Source organism: Peromyscus eremicus, chromosome X (assembly GCF_949786415.1).
Source record: "Peromyscus eremicus chromosome X, PerEre_H2_v1, whole genome shotgun sequence".
NCBI classification, from domain to species: domain Eukaryota; kingdom Metazoa; phylum Chordata; class Mammalia; order Rodentia; family Cricetidae; genus Peromyscus; species Peromyscus eremicus.
In genome coordinates this window covers 81,092,463-81,115,689 of record NC_081439.1, presented here as the reverse complement: position 1 = coordinate 81,115,689, position 23,227 = coordinate 81,092,463, and the positions used below count along the sequence as shown (strand labels likewise).

The window sequence follows — 23,227 nt, the reverse complement described above, 5'->3', positions numbered from 1 at the left end:
GTGGAAGGAAACATCATCATTTTCCCATTAAAATAAAACAGCAGTAAGCTTTCTTTCTTTTAAAACAGCAATTTCTAAATAATCTGTACATTGGTAAAAGCCGTCTTTAACTCCATCCTTAGAGAAGCTTCAATTTTAACAGGTTACAAGGTGATGGCAAAGATGGTCCAGAAAACACTCTAGATTACACTTTTTAAAAGCCAGTTACAATACTCTTTTGACTTTCTCTTCTCCATTGCAAATGGCATTCTCTATGTATGTGGGATCACCTATTGGAGATATGACCAGTATCCTCTCAGGTTCTTCCATCTTTTGCAAAAGCAATATTTTAAAGGGCACACACAGGTTAGTATTAGTGTAATGTTCTTTCGTCAAGCATGTAGACTAACTCTTGTGTAAAGAACCCTATTCTAGGTATTTTAAACTGAACTTGTTCCTCTGCTGGGCACCAGAGCAGTAATAGAAACATTTGCATTTACAATACCATTGGAAACAGGTGCCCCTAATTTATTGTCCCACAAAAGTGGTTTTACAAGTCTCTCATCTCCCAAGAGGTACACAGGTAATAAAGCAAGTGAAATCAGCATTTTTTATGCCTGGCATAAATTGTTATTTGTTTTGGGTGAGTAGCCATTTACCAGGCTGTTTTACTGTTTGCAGCATCTTGCTCACTGGTTCTTAAACTGCCTTACACAGATCCATTCATTAAGCCACTAAATGTCCTTACAAGATCACAGTAAGCGGTATTTAGTTTGTCAGATGGACAAACTGATCTTTAAATGAGTTAACTATCCTGAGGTTTGAGAGGGTAGTGGCTCTACCTTTGATTTTTCTTCTCTTGCTCACCCCAGCAGTTCCTTAGATCCTAGTAGCTAATCATTAACAGTTTTAGTATTTTATGTTATTTTTAAACCTGAAACAAACAAACAAACAAAAAACTCAGAAGCCCCAAGGTAGATTGCAGCATTCTGATGCATATAAAATAGATGACCAAATTTTTAAAAGGCGGATCTAAAACCAATTAGGAGAAGTAAGATAGAGATCACCAGCTTCCAGGGAGATGAGATAACTCGGTGCAATTAAACATTATGCTTAGCTTGAAGATTTTGAGAAGGCAAGACAAAATGAAAAGTGCATCAGGTCATATAGTTTTTATTATTCAATAAAGCAAGGACACATATTTGACAGGAAAGACATTTTTCTGTTCCTGGATTTTAGAAGAATTAGAATAATGGACAATGGCTGATAGTAGTTTACAGAAGATAGGAACATTCTTTAAATAAATATAAAATTCTTATACCAATCTCATAAAATACCATAGCCATACATACTATTTAACTGTGATGTGAATGAGGCATTATAATACAGAATAATGATCATATTAAATAATGATAATTTCATTGAACACCTATTTCTATCTGGCTTTGCACGCAAAGTATCTCACTGAGTCCACAGAATGGTTTTGTGAGGGAGACTTAATCAAGTGCATTTATCAAGGCAGGGAAATTGAGGATTAGATATGGAGCCCAGAGCCACATAAACAAAGTGGTAGATTACTGGTTATCACTTTCTTTAATGACTCCAAGTTCAGTGCTTTCTCTTGCACACTATGTTACAAGAATACTGGTGAAAAAATGTAGAACAGTTGTTTTAGCTGAGGGTGATTTGGCAGTGTCTCCCTGGAGAAAATTTTCATTATTAAACTTAATGGGGGTCATCACTAGCATCTAATGGGCAAAGGTCATTAGGCCCATTAAACATCTCATAATGCACAGGATGTACACAGTAAAGAATTGTGTGACCTAAAAACTCAATAGTGCCAAGATTAAGAAGCCCTATTCTAAGGGATGGCCAATTACATTTGTCTTTAGACTATTTCATTCACCATCATATATCTCAAGCAAATTTTGGCAACTGCTGAAATGCATTCAATTTAGACTTGAGTTCTTTGGCTTAACATGGCAGTTTTTGTGCTGAGGATTTAAAGAACTTTTCATTATGTTTCAGAACCAGATGATATAGGTTAAAAAGCTAATATTTGTTATAAAAATGGAACGGCCTGTAATATCATCCAGGCAGGTCATTTTTGCTCTCTTGAGGTATATGAATGACTGTAGGTAGGGCCAATTTTTGTTTCTAAAATATAAACTTTGAATCTACTTAAACTTTGGATTAGTATATACTGGAAGCCATAGAGTCTGTGCCATGAAGCTAGAAATGGTGAACCACTTCTAAATCATGAGTTTCCAATTGGTCTTTTTGTCCATGAAAGAACTGTAGGATTTTCTTAAATAGACCTGTGTTCTGATAGGTTAATTGGACCGAGTTACCTCTGTGACATAATTTGGCAGAGCTGAATGAACTGGCCTGTTGAGTTATTGGATTTTAGTGACTTTGATGCTAAGATGTATTTTCTGAAATAATTAACTAATAGGACAGTGCTTTGCATAATCAAATTGCATTTTGTTAAAATCATGGCTTTCCAGTTACTACCCTCTTGATCTTTCACTTTTTTATTATGTCAGCAAGCATTCAACATCCAGGTTGGTCATGTGTTAATTTTCTGTGTGCTTCCTTTGGGACAAACGTGCAGAGTGACAGTGTATCCTTGTGTCCATGGCATAGCTTTTTACCATATGTAGTGAATGTTCTTATGTCTCTGAGAGGGAGGTCTGTGAATGTTTAAAGTTTAAGACATTGATAAATGTAGTTGTGGAATCTTCAGGAATTCTGTGCTCTGTTACCAATAAGCTAGAAGGCCAGAGAAGAAGATGGTATATTTGAAAGCCTGAGAATTAGAGACCCAGTTGTAGAGATTCTAGTTTGAGCCTGAAAACTTGAAAATGAGGAGCACTGAATATGGGAGAATATTGATGTCTCCGTTCAAGCAGAAAGGATATTCAACCTTTTGCCTATTGTTCTTTTCAGGTCTTCTTCAATGGATTGGATGAGTCCCACCAACACTGGTGAAAGACACATGCTTTACTCAGTTCTTCAATCTAAATGCTAATCTCTTCAGCTAACTCGCTCAAAGACACATTCCAAAATAAGGCTTAAGTAGCTACCTGGATCACCCTTGGTCCAGTCAGATTGACTCAAAAAATTACCCCAATTATGTTCCATGCACCAACAGTTTCCTCAGCTACTGCCAGTCCTCCTTTTCTTTGAATTGGTCCCTCTGCCATTTTTACTCAAAACTGACAAGTGAGCCATGTGGTATGGCAGTTTAGGTTTGTAATCCCAGGACGCAGGAGGAAACTGTTATCCTTATCATAAGTTCAAAGGCCAGTGTGGGCTATGTATCAAGTTCCAGGTCAGCCTGGGGCACAGAATGAGACCCTGTCTTAAAAACAAAACAAGCAATCAAACAACCAGGAAACTGACCTGGTTTTTCCAACTCTGATCATCCTTTTAATTTTAATTACACTACCTCAATTTCTGCCATTCTTGCTTTTTAGAGTTGATGATTAGTAGATATCTCTAGAGAAGCAATTTACATACTAGTTAAGATTTTAAGCACTGAAACTCGACAAGCTGGGATTGATCTTAGATGTACCACACCTTTTTTTCCCAGTAGTGTGACCTTGGGCGAGTTATTTAACTTCTGTGTATCTCTCTTATGTCATCTACAAATAATAATGTTATTAGCACCTTTTTCTTATACAGCCTGAATGGCTTTAAAAGTTAATGTTGATCTCTTAAAACAGTAACTCATGAACAGCAATTTCTCAGAAAACATTGGCTATTTCTATTTGACTTTAACTGTATCAGAATAGAAAAACTGCAATGGTGACATTCTTTAGAAGTGGTTTGAGATTTCTATCTTCTTCCACCTCGCCTGTAGTAAAGCACTAAAAAGAAGCAAATGAAAGTATTAGCTGGATCAGCATCCAATATTGAGAATCTGTCTGTACTGTTATGTTCCATTATCTTCAAACAGAAATGTCTCTTCTCCATATTTTTACCCTTTTGGACAATCTAGCCACTGCTGGCCTCCTTACAGAGCTGACATCATCCTGGCTTGGAAAGATTTTAAAAATCAGATCTATCACAGTTGTAAATTAACGTACTTTCTTCAACCCAGCAGCTCCACCTTCAAGGACCTCGAGGGCAACAGCCTGAAGGATAGTGGACATGAGGAGAGTGACCAGACTGACAGTGAGCATGATGTCCAGAGGAGCCTGTACTGTGATACTGCTGTGAATGATGTGCTGAACACCAGCGTGACCTCCATGGGATCTCAGATGCCTGACCATGGTAAGGGATGGACAACGTTAAATCGAAACTATATGTTCCAAAGAACCCAGAATCTTTCTAGATATATTGTACTACTTTATTGCAGTGCACGTTATGAAGGTGTTCACTTAGCTCACATGTTAGCAGCATCTAGAGAGTTTTGAGGCATTATAGCATCTATCAGGATAAGTCTACCTCCTTATGTAATGTTGGGGCATGGGCATTTTATAAGGTGATTAAGGTGACTGGATTCACATTTTTTTTTTTTTAAAATAACTGTGTTGAGCACATAGGAAGTAAGCAGATGCTTTCTCATCAGGAATAAATGGCTTTTATGCTACAGTCCATGGATTCAGCTAATCAATTAAATTGCATAGAACACAGCTCTAATGAGACCAGAGGGGTGGGATTTATTTCTCTACTAGTCTGGCGAATTTTCCCCAGAGACCCTGTTCTTTTCCCACAGATTTTGTAGTCTTTCCTGAGGATAGAAATTGCTAGACTTTCCATTTCACCTACAGGACTGCTATTCCAAGGCCATGGAGCTTCTGCAGAAGTCCATGTCACTGGATATAGGGGAGATAGGCTAAGAGAATGTGACTGTGACAATACAAAGCCTTCTGATATTGTGAAATGAATGAGTAGCAAAGCACATGTCAGGAGCCCGCATCATTGTGTATGCAGAGAATCTGTTTGTATGAACCCAGACACAAGTACTTTTAGGAAGAGATGCTCTTTAAAACTGTGATAGGCAGAAACCAGAGTATGAAAACACTAGCAGAGTTCAGTGAAGGCAGATTGTTCATATGGACTTGGGCACAAATGTCATTTTCAATATTTTACTGATGCAAACATAGTATGCAAACAGCCTGTCTTTCCCAATTAAGAAGTATGAATTCAATTTGGTGTTTAGGCTCAGTGAAGCTTCAGAATGCTTGGCTATGTCTTGAGAAAAGCTAGTCTCATGCTCAGCTGGAAGCCCCACTGCTAAAAGTCTTAAAGATGAGAAAACAAAATATGGTGATTACGTGCTGGTCTTCAGCTGTCTCATTTCACTGTAAACATCATTAAACTCTTTTGTTTTGGTTTTCTAAATGAATCCAAAAAATGCATGATTCACAAAACAAAATGTTTTTCATGGAAAAAATTAGCCACTGTAGATTCTATTAAATTGTCGGATCCATTCTCTCCTCAGGAGACGCAAGTGTCAAGGTCTATAATATAGAGAGGTCACTACCAATTGTACCCTGCTCCTTTCCTTAATTGGAGAGTGGTGACATCTGCAGAGATAATATACTTTCTGGGAAACCTTACTATATGACTGAGGATGAAAAATTAAACATTTATATAGCTGAAACAGAGGCAATTTAATTCTCAGAGGATGCAGACAGATATGTATCATTTCCTACTCATGTGTATCTCAAAGAAATGCGTTCTTCATTTAGATCAGAAAGGTTTTCTGTTAGAGGCTCTCTAAAATGAAATGACTCCAGGAAAGAAAATAGTCGTAATTGATTCTCACTTTATGCCTAGCTAGACCAACATCTGTTTTAATTTTTTTGTCACATTTCTTGAGGAAAACAATATCAGTGTGTTGCAGCTAGATGTTCTGAGTGTTTCTTATAAATGGGTTGCATTATGTGCTGTGTAGATTGAATAACATCAAGAATATTAGAAAACAAATATGTAACAATATCCGAAGACACTCTTACATAAAAAAATGATGATTTCACACACACTCATGCATGTAGACACATTTTTTCTTAGTATATACCATTCTGACAATACCTTTACATTTTTTATTATTTTATTTACATGCTTTTATTTTCATTTTTTTTATTGTTCCAGTGATGGCTACACTTTGAGTCAATCCTTGACCTCGTCCTTTCTAGTTTGAGTGACAAAAGGAATTGAACTCTTGTTTACAACTCAGTCTTTATGATGATTCTCTTAATGATATGTAATTGTGTATTCTAAATCAACTCCAGGCTTGCCACAGGAACTGTGTCACCAGCTAACTTGGGTTGATTATATGACTCCAAAAAATAACAGCTATTCCAACCACTTAACATTTTATAGCATTTGTTGTCTCAAACGTGCATTCATGTAAGTGCATCCTATTTTATCCTCAGGCTCAGTAGTTGAAAGACACTCACTGGGTGAATTCACTACACATTCCTGATCTTGAACTCCCCAGGCAAAATTCTGAATCTTTTGGTTTGTGAGAACCAGTGCAATATCACACCAAATGCAACCAATAAGGGTTACCTTACACCACTGTATTGACAAGTTCGGTTCACCTTGGATATCATAAGTGTGGGTCTTCCTTATGACTCTTAACATTAGTATTGCCTCCTTTTCTGTACATGTGGGGACATGTGTTTGATGGGAAAGCCCAGGAATATCAAACAAAAAATGATTTTATGCACCCATTATTTTCTCCTTGAGCAGGTAGAAATGGCTTTTTATATGATCTCATATTGTATTGTCAATATTTTAAAAGGTACAAATTATATTTGGTCCACTCTTTTTGAGAGACACTGAAGCCCTAGGCTTCATTGTACTGCCCGAGGTTTCTTCAGTATTTTTATAACTTTGCTACAGCATAAGAATGCTTAGTGTGAATGACAAGGTGATTTTCTGTCTTGAGTAAAGGCCCAAATGTCTTAGTTTTCAGTAGCTTTTCTATGAAACTCTTCCTAGGCATAGGAACCCCAGACCCACTATGTTCAATGGAGGAAGGAGACTAAAGGACTTGCAAATTCAAAGGTCAAAACCCTAGTCACTGGAAAGTTTGGATTGCGTTTTGATTATTTCACACAAACATATTTGTGCGCTGGGTCAGAATGGCAACAAAGGAATGATAAGAGCCTCTACTTTCTACATTACGTTCAACCCTGGCATCTCTCTTAACAAGCTTGAAACCAGGTCAGGAGGTGGGTGAACTTGCTGAGCTTAATTACCTGGTTGCCACAGAATTCCAGATTTCTTGGCCATCCCTCATGCCCAAGAATTAATATGGCTTATCTAGGTTTGTCCTCAGTCCTGTGGATCTTGTGGCTCCCCAGAAAGGAAGATAATGGAACATTTTTAACATGTGCTTTCTCTTGACACACTGTGCTGTTTAGAATATTATCTCTCAATTGCTCTCAAAGTACCTTGAGAACAAGGAAGTGTTGTCACATTTGGCAGGCTTATCTTCTGACTTGGCTCCTGAGGTGATTTGATGCTGAGCTTGGGAGTCACAATCGCATCTCTTAACCAATGCTTTCCCTATCTGATTTTATTCAGTAAATTTACAACCTTCATGAGAAGATAAGAATATGGACTCCTTTAATGCCTGAAATTGACAAGTAGGGTAGAGAAAGATGGCAGTGGCTCATGGTTTTGCTGCATAATTGAGACCATTGCCAGTTTGAATCTCTCCTTAGCCAATGTTTCTTTGACATGAGTGGTGCTGGGATTAGTAGACCTCTTGCTTCCCTCTCACCTTTTTTGCAAGGTCATGTGTGGTGATGTGGATATTGCATTGTGCTTAAATGTGTAATATGGACATGACACTGAAGTTATGGGGATCATAGCTTAGAATCACACACTAGTTCCAATCCCAAGTAACTTGTTTCAAATCACACTCAATTACATTCCTTGTGATTTCAGTTATTAATTATAAATTCACCTACTGAAAAGATGACTGTAATTGCCCTAATATGCACCGAATTTGGAGTTCACTATAACACTGAGTTGGTTTCCTTCCCATGCTAATTGGTATCAAATAGAAGCAATGCACAGAAATTTACAGTGATGTTTATCTGTGTTTTACATCCTAACATACCCAAATGCAAGATAATCATTGCCTTATTTTGGAAAGTGTTACATTCTTCTGCATTTTACTTAACTTATTTAAAAGCTTATTATCACTTAAATATCACTCAACATATTTTCTGTGTAAAATGTGGATCAGAAGAACTTGATGTGCACCTAATGTGACCCCTGCTACAAAATCTTGATAAAAATGTCCCACATTATTCATTCCATGCACAGACTAGTGTCAACCACAAGTATATTAAGGTGTTTGCACCCTCAACACTCTATCACCAATGTAGAATTTCAATTTCATTTTCTTTAACCTTTTAATGAAATTATAATTCAGTGACTGAACATCTTTCTTTATCTCTTTATCTATCCCCTGACTTACCTCTCACCTCACTAAATTTCTAAACACTCATTGCAATTAATCTCTTGGCAAAACAAGGAGATCTCAATGGAGAATATTTTGTGACATTGCAAAGCAATGTGCTGCTGGGCTCCAGAAATTGTAGCATGGACCAGATGTTCATAGAGTAATTGAAAATTCCATTTTATCAGAATAGCATTTGCTGTCAAAAAGTTTTATCTTTACTTCAACAAAGAGGTTGATTAGATCCCCCTGGACCTGAATTAGCATCTTTGAGACTAGATATACTGTTTTGCAATTCATGTGGTTATTTCTTCCCTAGTTTTGTTCCTATAGAAACTTTTAGAAATATCTTCATCTTCTTGCAAATGTACCCATTGAAATGTTTAATTACTTGAACACAGGATCATGTTTACAATGTTGTTACATATGTATCTTTCAGCTTCATTCATTCTGCCCCAGGTAGTATAGTATTTTGATATTAAGAAGGAATAATACATATACAAAACACTTTAATACTTCATTCAAAATAAAAAAATCATGCTATATTTATTTATTATATATTTGAATGTGTGTGTGTGAGGTAGAGATAGAGATAGAGAGATAAATAGAGAGAGAGTGAGAAGAGAGTGTTCAAGCATGTAGTGACAAACATGTTACATGTTCAGGTCAGAGCACAACTTGGGGAAGTTGGTTCTATTCTTCCACCATATGGGTCCTGGGGATTGAACTCGATCCATTAGGCTTGGCTGTAAAAGTCTATACCTACTGACCTATCTTGCTATTTGCCACTCAACAATATTTTTGAGGTGTATGGCAATGTGTTAACTCTGCTGTTATTGACTACCAAAGTATCATATTTTTACTTTGCCTTATTTAGGGTCTGCTGAGATGACCTCAATAATAAAATTGTTAATATTATGCCAATACAAAAGACTAAGAAATCTTATTTTATGAAAACATCATGAAATATATTTCTTGATATTCTAATTTTGCACAATAATATTAGAAACATTTTTAAAATATACTTGCTCTGAGGTTGAATTTTCTGATAGATTTATTGCCTTGCTGGCTTATGGGTATTCAATGCCTTGTTTCCATTGTCAAAGATAACATTGAAGTTAGGAGGAGAGATGAGAGGTGGAGCTTTTATTTATTTCAACTACATGTTTGTATTAGATAATCAGATTCCTACAAAAGCATTATTCATATTTTATTTACAATACAGTCATTGCAATAAAAAGTTGATCTTAACTAGTGGAAACGTCCATGATGTTAGTACTTGTTCACTAACATTATTTTGGTATAAGCCTTTTGATCAGAAAATTTAATTTAAAACCTTTTCATCAGTTTTTCCATGCAAGACTTTGGAATAAAACCAGCTTTTTTATCTTCTTTCAGATAGGAAAATGAATTGCATGTGTGTGCACATGTGCGTTCATGAGTCTACACACACACACAGAAACACACACACACACGCGCACACACACACACACACACACACACACACACAAATGTTTTTTAACATCTGGAGTTTTTAGTTGTTTCATATTCAAGGTCATTTGAAAATTTACTATTAATACAAATTATGATAAAAGATTCATTATTCATCCAAAGAATGCCATGTGCTGTCTTAGTTACCTTACATTATGAATTTCAGTGTTGCTAAGCACTAGAGGACAGAGGCTATACAAAGGGAGCTCAATGAACAACTCAAAGTTTGATTCTGTAGAAGTTTATGGACCAATAGCGTAAATGGTCCAATGTGGAATAGACTGCCATATGAGCAGTGAAGAAATCAATTAAGATTATTTGAACTGGAAAGCAACATGCATTTTAAAAGATACTTTGGTGCAGTGGGGTCCCATTGGAGAAATAGCAGGAAGCCAGACCCCAAGGTTATATGATAGATAAAATTATGCTCTATTTGGGCGATTTGCTAGGTGAATCTTTTCCAGATGTTTCATGCAAAAGTAAGTTCTGTAGGCCGGGAAGAATAAATATACTGCCAATAGGGTAACAGATAAGAGCAAAGTAAAAATGTCGGCTTCTTAAAATTTTCCCACTCACTACCTTATTTCACTTCTAAAAATATTTAAAGGACTTGAAGTATATGTGTACACCAAGTAAGTATACAAATAAAACAGTTCCTGTTAATAAATCATAGAGAATTTTGTTTTTAAAAATATCTTACCATTTATTAAAAATGAAAGGAAATTTGAATATGAATAATATGAATGTAATTATTTATTTTTACATAAAGAGTTAACTATTGGATGAATATTTTATACTGCAGGATACAGAAAATTTAACTTTTTCAGAGTTGACAAATACTTTGATTTTATAATCATCAATAAAGAGAACACTACTTTGCATAAATACATAGTACAAAATGGCAGAAGTATGTTTATGCCCATTTCAGAATTCTTCAGTATTATGTCCTAATCCCAAGCCAAAATTCATTTAATGATTTTTTAAAATGAAACTCAAGTCAGCAGCTCTACCATCAACTTTCAAAATGAAATATTCTAAGACAATGTAATTAAAAATATACTAATTTGGTATACTCTGAGGAATAATGGTAGAAAATTGTTAGCCTTTGTTTTATGTGATAATTATGTGTTATTTCTAGAAGAACAGTGTAATAAAAACACAGAATTTCATACCATTTGATATTATGACCAAGGTGCTTCAGGTAGTGTTAGTTGGTGTTGAGTGGTATCATGGTATGCACAGTGCAAAGTGTGCATGTTGTCTTTTAAGAACCAGAGCTGCAATGCTGTTGCAAGATTTAATATGAACTAGCACTGCCTAAAACACCTTGGAATCAACATGTGTTCGATTCAAATTGAGTTTTGGTGGTTATTGTGTGTCCAGAAACATTTTATGATTGTCATTTTTTTACAATCTCCACATTCAGTTACATGAACCTATATAGAATTGTGACCCATAGTATAAGATACTATAATATTGATTGCTTCACATGCTCAAAAGATGCACTAAAATAGGAAGATCATTATCCTTTTTGAAACTTTCTTTTTATGTGAACTTATTTCTGTCTACAACAATATGGCTAAGAACCATAATAACCTACCAGGATAGAGAAGCATGAGTCTAAACATGGTATTTGAATATTTGTATTTTTCTGGTTCTTTCCCCTTTACTACATTTACTATGAAGTAAATATGGGGAATTAAGTATGGTAACAATTTTAGAAGCAATTTAAAGAATATCAGAATTATATATCATCTTTTTATTATGTGGGCACTTGTGAAATGCCTTTTCTCTTGCCATACATATTTTTCTTTCATTAAGAATTAGGTTTTCCCCTGGTGTTTATAATCTCTGTCTTCACTTTGAGCCACGTAATGCTTACTTGATACATCCACATTAAAAAGGTAAATTTTCTACAAGGAAATGTTTTTACTTTTTTTTTCCTGTAAGACTTTCCACATAATAAAACTCCAGCTTGGAAAAAAATGATAACACCAAGCACCAGGTCAGACAAGGCTTAAGTTTGTCTTGAGGGCTATTAGAAGCATTGCTCGTTAGAGTACTATACACAGACTCTTGTAGAGGGTTTCGGAGATCTTAAATACTCTAGACTTTGGTCATACATGACCTTCTAATACTCGAGGTGGGTGGAAATGACAGACTTTTTTTGTAACTGAGAAGAATAGTATCTCAAAAACCAATTATTCTGCTAAGTGTAGAGAACATAAAATTGTTCTTCAAAGTTACTTGAGAAAATGTGTCAGTGAGGGGCTGTGGAGATGACTTTGTGTTCAAGCATGATGGCCTGAGTTTAAATCTCCAGAACCCATGTAACAATTTGAGCTTTGTTTTCCCAAACCTGTAGCCCAATGTGGGCAGCGGTCAGAGACAAAAAGATTGCTGGGGCTTGCTGGCCACCAGCCAAATTCCAGGTTTATCTGGAGACCCTGTCTCAAGGGAATAAGGCACAGAGCACCTTTTTCTTGTCTCTATGTTTGTGCACAGGTATGCACACTATCCCTTCTTACACATGTGTGCACACCCACTGAGAGAGAGAGAGAGAGAGAGAGAGAGAGAGAGAGAGAGAGAGAGAGAGAGAGAGAGAGAGAGAGAATCATTTAATAAATACAAATAAAAAGAATGCCAATGAAATTGCCTCTAGAGTTATCAAGTGTATCTTTTGAGGGTAGACACGAATGTGCAGGTGACAAATTCAAAATGGTATTGTGGGAGATTTAAGGTTTTCTGATGAACTCTGGACATTACTGAGAAGTAAGCAGGTCAGAGATTTACTTTGAGCCTCTAGGTGTGTACAAGCTGGCATGTAGCAGAGGTGACTTGAAGGGCACTGGCTCTAGGAGGTGCTAAAGGAGTTTATCAGAAAATGAACTCTGAATTCACACTGCCATACTGAAGAGGCTTTTTGAGAGACACTTTGTCTTTTAAGGATCCCTGTAATCAGAAATAATGGTTACACCCTGTTATTCTTCACAAGTTTTGGCAACAGTGAGGCTGCTAAACAAAAAATAATAGACCTTGTTGAACTGTAAGTTTTGTTGTTTTTAATCTTAGTAATACCCACTTCAGTTGCAAATGAAAGTACTTGGAATTCTGTCTCAATTTAACAGGAAAAATTTCAATATAGCTGATATTGGAGCCCTATATACAAGTTTATGGGCTCCTAGTCCAACTGGTTAAGCCATAGGGGCTTTCTAAACAGTAGCCTAGAATCTAGTCTATAAGTCTTGTGTGAGTATAATTGAAAACTGGTTTGAATAAAAGGATAATTTATAATGCTGTTTCTTTTAAGTGAAACTCCATAAGCTTACGTTGCTCTAATTACCTGGGAAAACTTTGTAGCCCTAGTTCATTATAGCAAGGCAACTTCCCAGGAGTTAGTTTGCAAATTCAAATTCCATGCCAGAGATATATTTTCCAACTTCTCTGCTGCCATTCTCTCTATCTCTATATTTTTCTCCACTTCTAATAGATGAATTGCTTTCCTCTCTGCTCTTCGGTCTGTAAAATTACCAACCTGTGTGAACAACAGAATCTTTCCATTTTAATACATGGAAAAGAGGGAGAAGGGGAATGATGTAGGTTCCAAGATATTTAGAGTGGTCAAACTGTTCCAAGCCATCACCACCTGCTGTTTTTAATCATTAATGAGGCTCTCAGTTAGCTTTAATCTGGGAGATGAACCAAAAGAATGGTTTTGATTTTAATTTAATTGAAAAATGAGCTTATTGAAACAAAAAATGCCTCCAGCTTCTAAGAGTCAGGTTTTACCCTGCTAATAAACCAAGGCAAGTTAGAGACAGAAACTGAACTATCATTGATATGCAAAAGTAAATTATTTTAAACTTGGGAAACTTTTGTTATTGCCATGACTAGACAGAAAATTTAGCCCCCTTAATTCAAGCATTTATTGCAACCCACAGACACACTGCATATAAATATCTGTTCCATTTTTCTTTCTGGGAGACAAACTGATGTACAAAACAGTCGAACAGCTGTATTAATGTCAGAATACAAATTGATGACAAAGTCCAGAGTGCAGCTCAAAGTACAAATTATTTTTCTGGACTCAATGCTCATCAAACTGTTTGTACATTTCAGAAAAGTTGAGTGATTATCTGTGAGTTCTCTATTAAGCCTGAGTTTTTGTATACTGGATGATTTTGCTTAGTGGCAAAATGAAAACTCAGAAATACAATGCCTAAGCACCAAGTGAATTTCAAAGAACTATAGGCAGATCTTTGTTTGTGCAGACTGTCAATGTAGAAGGTTTCATTATACCTCCCTGAGCTTCACCAAACACTTTCAGATTTATAATTGATTTAAACTGAAATTGGACAGAAGGGAATCCTTCCTTCTTTGATGTAGAAAACATTACTAGTGGGTTCCAGTTAACTCGAGTGTAGGTACATCAAATCACACTAGTCTTCTGCTAACACAGCAAGTGAACACTTCCTGAATTCAGCTGCTAATCAATCTACTCAGCTAATGAGTCTGTAAAGAAACTGAACTACAAGAGCAGGCACCAAGAAACCAACATTTCAAACTCATCATCTCCTATTTACCTTTTGGTGTTTACTTTGCGATGCCAATTAGTGACCTTTAAACTATCTGTTCAGTCTTTTTCAAGGAAACACAGGTTACATTAAGGATTGTGTTAGTATAGTGTTTTTCATTATGAAGGAAAATGACTGACCGTTTAAGTAAAGCTTGAGTGATTATATTTGTCTGCCTTGTCTTTTCGACTGAATTTCTCTTGATTGCTTGAGTGAAGCTCAAGTTGTGTTTTGCTTCCTGTGGATCAATGAGCCGAGGAATGAATGTTGTAGTTTTGGAAGGAGTAAACATCTTTAAAGTTGAAATGCTCCTTAACTCAAAAGTGATAGGTTTTCAGATGGTCCCTCCCACCATTCAAAATACTGTATTTGCACATATAAGATGGAAGAAAGTATTATTTATCCCACCTAGTTCCATATTCCACTCCATTTGGTATGTCCAACACTTGCAAATAAGTATATCATTAAAGAAATAACATCGTGAACATTTGAAGCATGTTGGACCCTGTGTTTTTGCTTATCCATCTCCAGCACCTCTTACTGGTATCTTTCTTTTGTATTCTAAATAAAAAGTATCTAAAATAAATGATTTACAACTTCTGTGGGACTGAATAGCTAGATGAGGAAAATCTCCTAAATGAGATTTACAAAGCTAGACAATGTCTTACTTGACTTAGAAAAGGAGGGTATCTTCGAGGAGAACAATATTAATCATCACACAGGATCCTTTAGAGCTTAAAATTCTTATACCAGAAATTCAGAGTCAGAACTACATACTCAATTTGCAGCATTATTGGGAGTCTTTATGGCATCCTACATTTCTACTGCCATTAATATAGAACGTTTGAATCATAACGGTCTCTGGAATTACTGTGAAAAGTAACACATGTTATAATGTATTCTTTATCCTTTACAGCAACTATAAGTGGTAGACAATCATAGAATAAAAAAAAAATCCAAAGAACAAGAGACATTTAAAGTGAGGAGTAAAGTCAGACTCTTAGTAGACTGAGAAATGTACAGAATGTTAGAATGAAGTGATGAGAGACAAATGAATTAAAGCACACATATTTATGGTTGAAACTAAGATTGACAGGGATATAATGAGATAGAATCAAGATTTCCTTTAATATATGTGATGTAACTAACCCTCATAGGTAAGTCTGAGAATTCTGCTTCTCATTGGAGTCTTCTAGATAGATAGTGACCTATAAATACGGAGTTTAGCTGTTATGAGCTGGCTCTAATGAGAGAGTACAAATACTTTAATACTACTCCATGCTGGGCAGTAGTGATTAAAGGCGCATGCCTTTAATCCCAGAACTCAGGTGGCAGAGGTAGGCGAATCTCTGTGAGTTTGAGCCTAGCATGGTCTACAAAGTGAGAGTTCCAAGACAACCATGGCTTTTACACAGAGAAACCCTGTCTCAAAAAACCAAACCAAAACAACAACAAAAAACCCAAAAAACAAAAACCAAAAACAAAATAAAACAAAAAATAATAATAAAATTCCACAATATTCAAGATCAACATTGCCGGCCGTGCCACAAAGCATAGTGAAAATGAATACAGATTTTGGAATATGACAAATCAAGTTCCAGGTTAACCTTTGACAATTGGTGACTGTGGACCTCAGTTTAGTGACTCACTTGCAAAATGGGAGAATGACAGAAATTACCTATGAGGGTAGTTATGAGATGATTCAGGTAAAACACTTTGTCTATTTTCTGCCAAATAGTAAGTGTCCAAAACATAAACAGTAGATTGAGTCAGTGAACTAGCCTCTCATTTTGTTTGATATCAGCATCCCTATCCTCCAAAACTCCTTATCTGCTTGCTGTTGTCTGGAATCCTTTGAGTAGAGGTTGGCACACTGCATTTTATGACTATAGTTCAAATTTCAGGCATCCCACAGGAGGAGAGTAAATGCATGTTTTCAGATTCATTTTAAGTTGTAAATGATTTCTATTAGATATTGTTCCAAATTGGGGATTAGGTAGAGATGCAAGGAGGATGATTTATAGACATTGAATAGTCTTAGAGGAGGGAAATGCATAGAAAAGGGAGGCCAGACAACCTCACCAATTTACGCAGAGCTGTTAGTGTCCAAAAAAGCATTTGATAGTTGTTACTCAGTTTACTCACAGTGAAATGTGTAGATGTTAGAAAGCTCTATTCCCTGTCCAGTCATTTCTGTGAAGCAGCCTCTTGAGATATAAAAGATTATAGGATGTCCATGAAAGATTTGAAGTGAAGTCTGGGCTAATTTAAATAAGAAATTCATGTATTCTGGCACCCTGGTGACATAAGCAAATCTCTGATAGTGGTACCTCTACTTAGCCTTTCCTAGGTCACAAAATGCACAGCTCAGTCCCTAGGATCATCCATATTGCTCTTGCCTGCTCTCCTCTTGCTTCATTGCTCTTAAGCAGCTGACAAGTGGCAGATACCATTGTGATTCTTTTGTTATTGCTGTTCCTACATCATGGACAGACTTTCACACAAAAAAAAAAGAAAAAAGAAAAGAAAACACATCTTTCATTTCTAGTTTTCTTCTGAAAAGTCACCCTACAAATAAAGAATATAAAGAATCCCTTCTGTTCTTTTTCCTCTTCTAACAATGCACTGAAAAATGCCCAGCTCCTACCTGAAAGGTCATATCTCCTTGCCATATGAATGAGCTCACAGCAGGTCCATGGGGACACTGTCATCTGAGAAATGATGGGAATTTATGTACCTTTGGATTTCTGCCTGTTTTATAGTGGGAAAAGTGAATTTGTTAATGATTGAAAAAAACAAAAACCTTTCAACCTCAGGCTCTTACAAAGTTTTAAAATCTTAGGAGACAGCCACTCATTAAATGAAATGATAAATGAAAAAATAATTCTACCCTTGCATTCCGTATAATTGTTTGTCTCGTATTACTTTAAGTTATATGGCTCACCCTTACTGGTTCTATGCTATTGAGTCTAGCTAACAGGCCGCAATTTTGCAGCATAAAGTGTTTTGGCTTATGAAGGACCTTATGATGTATTTGCACTTGTCAGTATGCAAATGTTGAAAGGAGGGACAAAAGAGAACTGTGTGCAATTAAGGCTATGCACAAAGAACTTAGAACACAGGGATCAGCACCATGATTTTAAAAAGTCAAATTCATTCTGAAAATAATTTTCCTTTCATTATTTGACATTCCATGACAAATGTACCTGGAAGTACATAACTTCTCTAGACCTAAAAATCTAAATCCATGTACTATATGCAAAATATTAAAGATAATTATAGGTCCCTAAAATATTTTTATAGCACGTAGCTCAGTGGAACAAGGACTTGCAATTTCTATATTATTTGTTTATTACTCTGCCTCGGATAAGTCACTAACCTCTCAAAATTTCAGCTTATATGTTTATGAGGTATAGTGATGAGCAGTATGGCTAGGATCAATAACCATGGTGATGTTTATATGCATCACACTTCTTCTTAGGACACTATAATTGTTAATCAGATTGCTAGATTGCCCCCCCCCCCCCGTGCCCTTCCCTTTCATGTCCTGTTGACCTGGGTGCTTTCATCTCAGTGTGATCACATTTACCAACAAGGGCACTGACCTAAGAGTCAGGGACTTCAGGTTCTCATTACATTTCACAGATTAATAGCTGTGTGACTATAAACATGTTAAATGCCGGCCCAGATTTCACATCTGTATAATGAAGGCTATTGGTAGAATTGGCCAGGGAGATAGGTGGTGAGAATTGAATGAGATAGTAATGTATGACAAACATTTAGCACGATGCCTGTTCTTTAGTAGGTACTCAAAATGGAATTGCCGAAAGTGAATCATTCTTGATTTCATCTCCCCCATCTCATCCATGTGTCTTTCCCACTTTATAGTACGAGCAAAATAGTCCTGTGAGTGGCCTTGCTTGGTCTGTGCTGATCTCTTCTTTCTGTGATGCTCTGCTTCTGTATCTATGTCCATGATTTTTGCCATGCTAATTCATGGCTTGCCTGTGTTTTAAATGCAGGAAGAGAGAGGGGCTTGACAATTGTTAAAGCCCTTCCACTGCTGAGCTTTCTTTTATCTGATTTTGGGTTCAGGGCACAACCTTTTCAGATTCCTGAGCACATAGCCATTTGCCGGTGGGTCTGTAATGAGTGCCATATTCAAGCTAACAGATGGTATGGTGTGCTTGCTTTGAGGGGTAATTGTTCTTTCATCTTAATTTCCTCCCTTTGGCATTCATTTGTTGGAAGCAGCTCAATGGCAATGTCATAAAGCTTGGGGTAAAAAAATCAAATTGAAGTAGCAGGTCACTTGTCTATCAAAAAATATAGTTAAGCTAAAATCTGGTGAAGGTCTACCAGAGAAGAGGCTTTTAACCCTGGTATTAGGGAGCAAATAAGTCTTAAGGGTACAATGGACTTAATTCTCAGTTCATTCCCTCTTTCTTAGTTGGTAAGTGTCTCTATTTTCCTTAAAGATTGACAACTCCTCCTGCTTGGCTAAAAGGTCGTACGTCATACAGTTCATCTATTCTTCTGAAGCTAATACTTCAATCCCTTTCTTCTATGGGCCACTGCTGTTTTAACTACAGTCTCCTTCCTCCCTTCCCTCTACATACTTTTACCTTGATATTTCTGGTCTAGGTCTTTCTCTATGCCTCCTGTCTTCAGGTTAGCCTTATATTCTATGCTCTTTGTGTTGAGGGACAACTTCATATACTTTACTTTTATAGGAAATGGAGAAATAGTCAATGGCACAGAAAATTTTTGCTAATTTTTCCCAAGTCAGTTACCCTTTATTAAACATTTTTTTGTGACTTCTTTCATGTGGTTGAGTTAGGCTCCTTCTTACCTCTTCTAGTTTCCCACACAGCTCATAGGGGATCTCACATGTGCAAGTGTTCATCAATTCATTCTAAATACTACTAAACATTTAAGTCATCTACCAATGTTTGTTCCCCAGGGAAGTTCTCATCCATGTCATCCTACAGATTCTAGTTGTGAAATGATTGACTGTAACACAGAACATAGATCAGAAGAAAGTTTCTGCTTCCTACATATGTGACTCCAGGGTATTGTTTTTCTACTTGAAGTCTCAAAGGCTACTGGATTGGCAGAAAGTTTTCATCATTGGTATAAAAGGGCTGCCTCTTCCAGTTTGGAAGACATGTTGCTTCAGGAAAATGCAGCAGAACCTAGCATGATGCCAAAAAGATCAAGGAGTAAGAAGCATTGCTATGAAGTGAGGGAAATAATGGGTTTGCTTTAACTACCCTAAGGGGCATGTTTGATAGTACCAGGTGTGTCTACTGCATCGGCATCCTTACAGTTGCTGGTCTTTCACTTTCTTACATTTTATGTGGAATTTGCCTGCTGTGTTATCTGTGTCACTGGCAATCCCATTTTCCGCAACATGCCAGTGGAATCACAGCTTAACTCTTCTTGCCTTCCTACTCTATCCTTGCTGGTCTCTTGCTCCCATTGGTGTCTACCCCACTCCCACACCACATCAAATGCCTACTAAAATCAGTTTTTAGTTTCTCTTCCTTGTCATTTCCTCTGACTTGGGCTCTTTTGGATCAAACTATTCTATTCTTTTCTGGCCTATTGAAGTACAGCTTTCGTGAGGCACAGTCATTCTAGATTTGCTTTTGTTTTGTTGAGAAAAGATCTTGTTCTGTAGCTCAGGATGTTTTATTTTTTTATTTGAGATCCTCTGCCACAGCCTCTCTAGAGCTTTAAGAATACAGGCATGAGCTACCATGCCATGCTTTTTGTGTGTGATAGTGTATGTACTGGTAACTTGGAAATGACCATTTCTCAATGATGATGCAAAAATATTTTTCATATTGTTAAAATATATCATAGTCACCCTGGATTTCTAAATAGCCATTATTGTATTTCCCCTCCCTTTTTTTGTTTTGGTTTTTTTTGTTGTTGTGTAGATGGGGGGAGTCCTGTTTAAGCACATGGATTGAAGTCCTGGGATCTGCACTAACTCCCTGTATGATCTCCAGGACCTTTCTGTCTGTGAGCCCCTCAGTCCTTTACCTGTATTGTAGGGCTGGTAATTTAGAGGGGCTCACTGTTGCTAATGTCCTATTTAGCATACTAGAGTTTATTTAGCATGAAAAGGTTATTGGGGGACTCTAAGTTTGAACTTTTCTCTGTTTCTAAAGGACAAGGCAGATCAGAAAATCTGATTCTTAGTTATGAGGCTGGGGGGGTCTAAAAATCCTTCCATTATTATGAAGGATATGGAGATTTAAAAAAATCGGTCAATTTAGGTTGTGTTAAACGTTGTGAGATTCTTCCTCTTTTTGGTTTTTATTTGCATGTGTTTAGCTTTCAAAGTGTGTATATTTGTGGAAGTGGTCCTCTTTTCCGTGTACATCCAATTCATGTTCTCATCTTCCTTCGCCATTTCTGAATAGTTGGCAATTTTCAACTTAATTAGGTCTTTCCCCTAAGTGAAGAACACAGCTGTTTCCTCTCTGATGCTTTGGCAGCTGCCTCTGCCTTTCTCCAAATGGAATGATTAGCTCTTTCCTTTGATTTCTTAACTGGCCATTAGTTCAGGACTACTAGCCCATTTCCTGTATCTTAGACCTACCAAAATCCTATGGCCAGAGTTGCTCCAACTTACCTTGAGGGCCTTTAAGTCTTTTTGGGACTTAGTCCATATGGAATGTGGGCCTTATCAATCCTTCAGAACTGCATTTACCTTACTATTCCCAGTAATTCCACTGCTTAGCCTTTGGAGATACTGATCTATGAGGAGAACTTAGCCTAGCATCCATGGTTTGGTTTTAGTGGAGAAACAGAAGAAAAAGACACTATATATTCCTTGAATTAAATGGGCCTCATTTGTCACAGACTCTCTACTTTGATTTTAAAGAGCCCTCTTGCCTATCCATCTTTCTGTTTTAGTTTTATGTACCTCCACTTTAGAAAGTGATTGCTATTTTCTCTAGGTGTTTTGACTTCATCTATGTCCCTGGCCTTTAATTTTATGATTCCACTTTCATTGTTGGAATTTCCTCTTATCATGCCTTTCTCCTGCTTTCACAATAAAAGTCAACTTCTGTATTCCTCCTCACCTCCTTTCTCACATTATGCCCCCTGCTAATCAATGGGAAAACTTCCTGTACTGTCAGCTTAGTGCTGTGTGGTGATATTTTATTTTTTCACCCTAATAAAGCTTATCTGGGGATCAGAGGAAGAAGCCAGCCACTGTATTAAACATAGAGGTCAGGCAGTGGTAGCACACACCTTTAAATCCAGCATTCGGGAGGCAGAGATCCATTCAGATCTCTATGAGTTCAAGGCCACACTGGGAACAGAGCCAAAAGTGGTGGCAAATGCCTTTAATCCCAGTGCTAGTTAACCATAGAGGTCTGGAGGTCTGGACAGACAGACAGGAAGTGATAGAGCTGGGTGGAAAGAGGAAGTGATAAAGCTGGGCAGAGAAAGGAAGTAGGATGGCAGTACACTGAAAGGCATATGAGGCGTGAGTATACAGGAAGTAGCTCTCTTGGGCTGAGGATTTCCTAGTGGTAAGAACTTGTGGCTTGGCTTGCTCTATTCCTCTGTTCTCCATACAAGCTTTATTTGTTAGAGCACAAATAAAATATCACCACAGTGCTGCCTTTCCAAATGTGAGTGGTACAACCAATTTGGTTTGCCTGATCCAAGTACCTCATTCAATTTAATTCTTCATAAATAGCATATTAGGCATCTTGTCAATATTTCCTGTCTGAAGTCTATTTTTTTTTAATTTGAATATATTCTGCATATATGTGTTTCCCTCCATTAAATGATGAGATCTGTAACAAAGACAATAGCCTAGTGCCTAGGAAGAAAAGCAAGCATGAGTGAAACAGCATTTCTTACATTCTCTGGTGTATGCAAGGTCCAGTCTTTGAAACAATTGTATGCACCATGTAACTATATCCATCTGCTTGCATCTTGCCTCTACTTGAGAGACCAAGCACCAAATACTGTTTGTACTGTTTAGGATTTCATAGTTTCTCCTACCATTAACCCTTCTGCTCAGAGCCCTGTGTTCACATCCTTTATTTGCTTCTTTCTTACTATCCACGGAAATATTTACTTGTTCAATGCTCTGTTTCTTCAAGGTCCTAATTCTTTCCAGGGACTTCTTAAACAAACTGCTCTCTCCTTTTCAAATAGTACTTGCATCTTAATGTAAATCTAATACAAAAGAATGACCTTGGTGGCGTTTGGGTCATCAGTGTAGCCTAATGTGGTGATGTCTTTAAGAGAAAGTATTTCTTAGCATCCTTTTCTTTGTATTCCACTGGTAGTTGGAAACATAGTAAAGGATGAGACCAGCTTGGACTCATAGCTCCCAATGAGTTAGAGCTTTCTCTATGTGTCTGTAATTACACCTAAAATGTATTGAATTCTTCTTCCACATTTCTAGACATTCTTTAAAGCCCAGTGTTTTTTTCTTTTTTCTTTTAATCATTCCATCAATCTCAAGGTTAGTCTTATTAGTCTTTTCTCCCAGATAGGAAAAAATCCAAGAAGTCATGGTTATTTTAAGTAACTTCCATGACAGTGCCATGAAGTCTCAGAGCTTGGACTGAGAGGCAGTTTTGCTCCAAAGTCCACAGTCATAAACTCTTTGCTAGACTGCCCTTAGAAGGAGGGTTTCCTTTCACATAACTCAGCTTCACTGAGAAAGGCTGGCTTCTTACGTTCTGTGGAGGTGTAAACTTTCCCT

The 23,227-nt window shown here is 36.9% G+C and overlaps 1 protein-coding gene across 1 annotated transcript in view; it reads left to right on the top strand.

The window, feature by feature from the left end:
* Nucleotides 1–23,227, top strand: part of Pcdh19 (protocadherin 19) — a 102,756-nt gene that overhangs the window by 59,215 nt on the left and 20,314 nt on the right. The window contains exon 5 of the mRNA XM_059250618.1: nucleotides 4,088–4,257. Within this exon, the coding sequence (XP_059106601.1) occupies nucleotides 4,088–4,257 (170 nt within the window). The remainder of the gene's footprint in view (nucleotides 1–4,087; nucleotides 4,258–23,227) is intronic.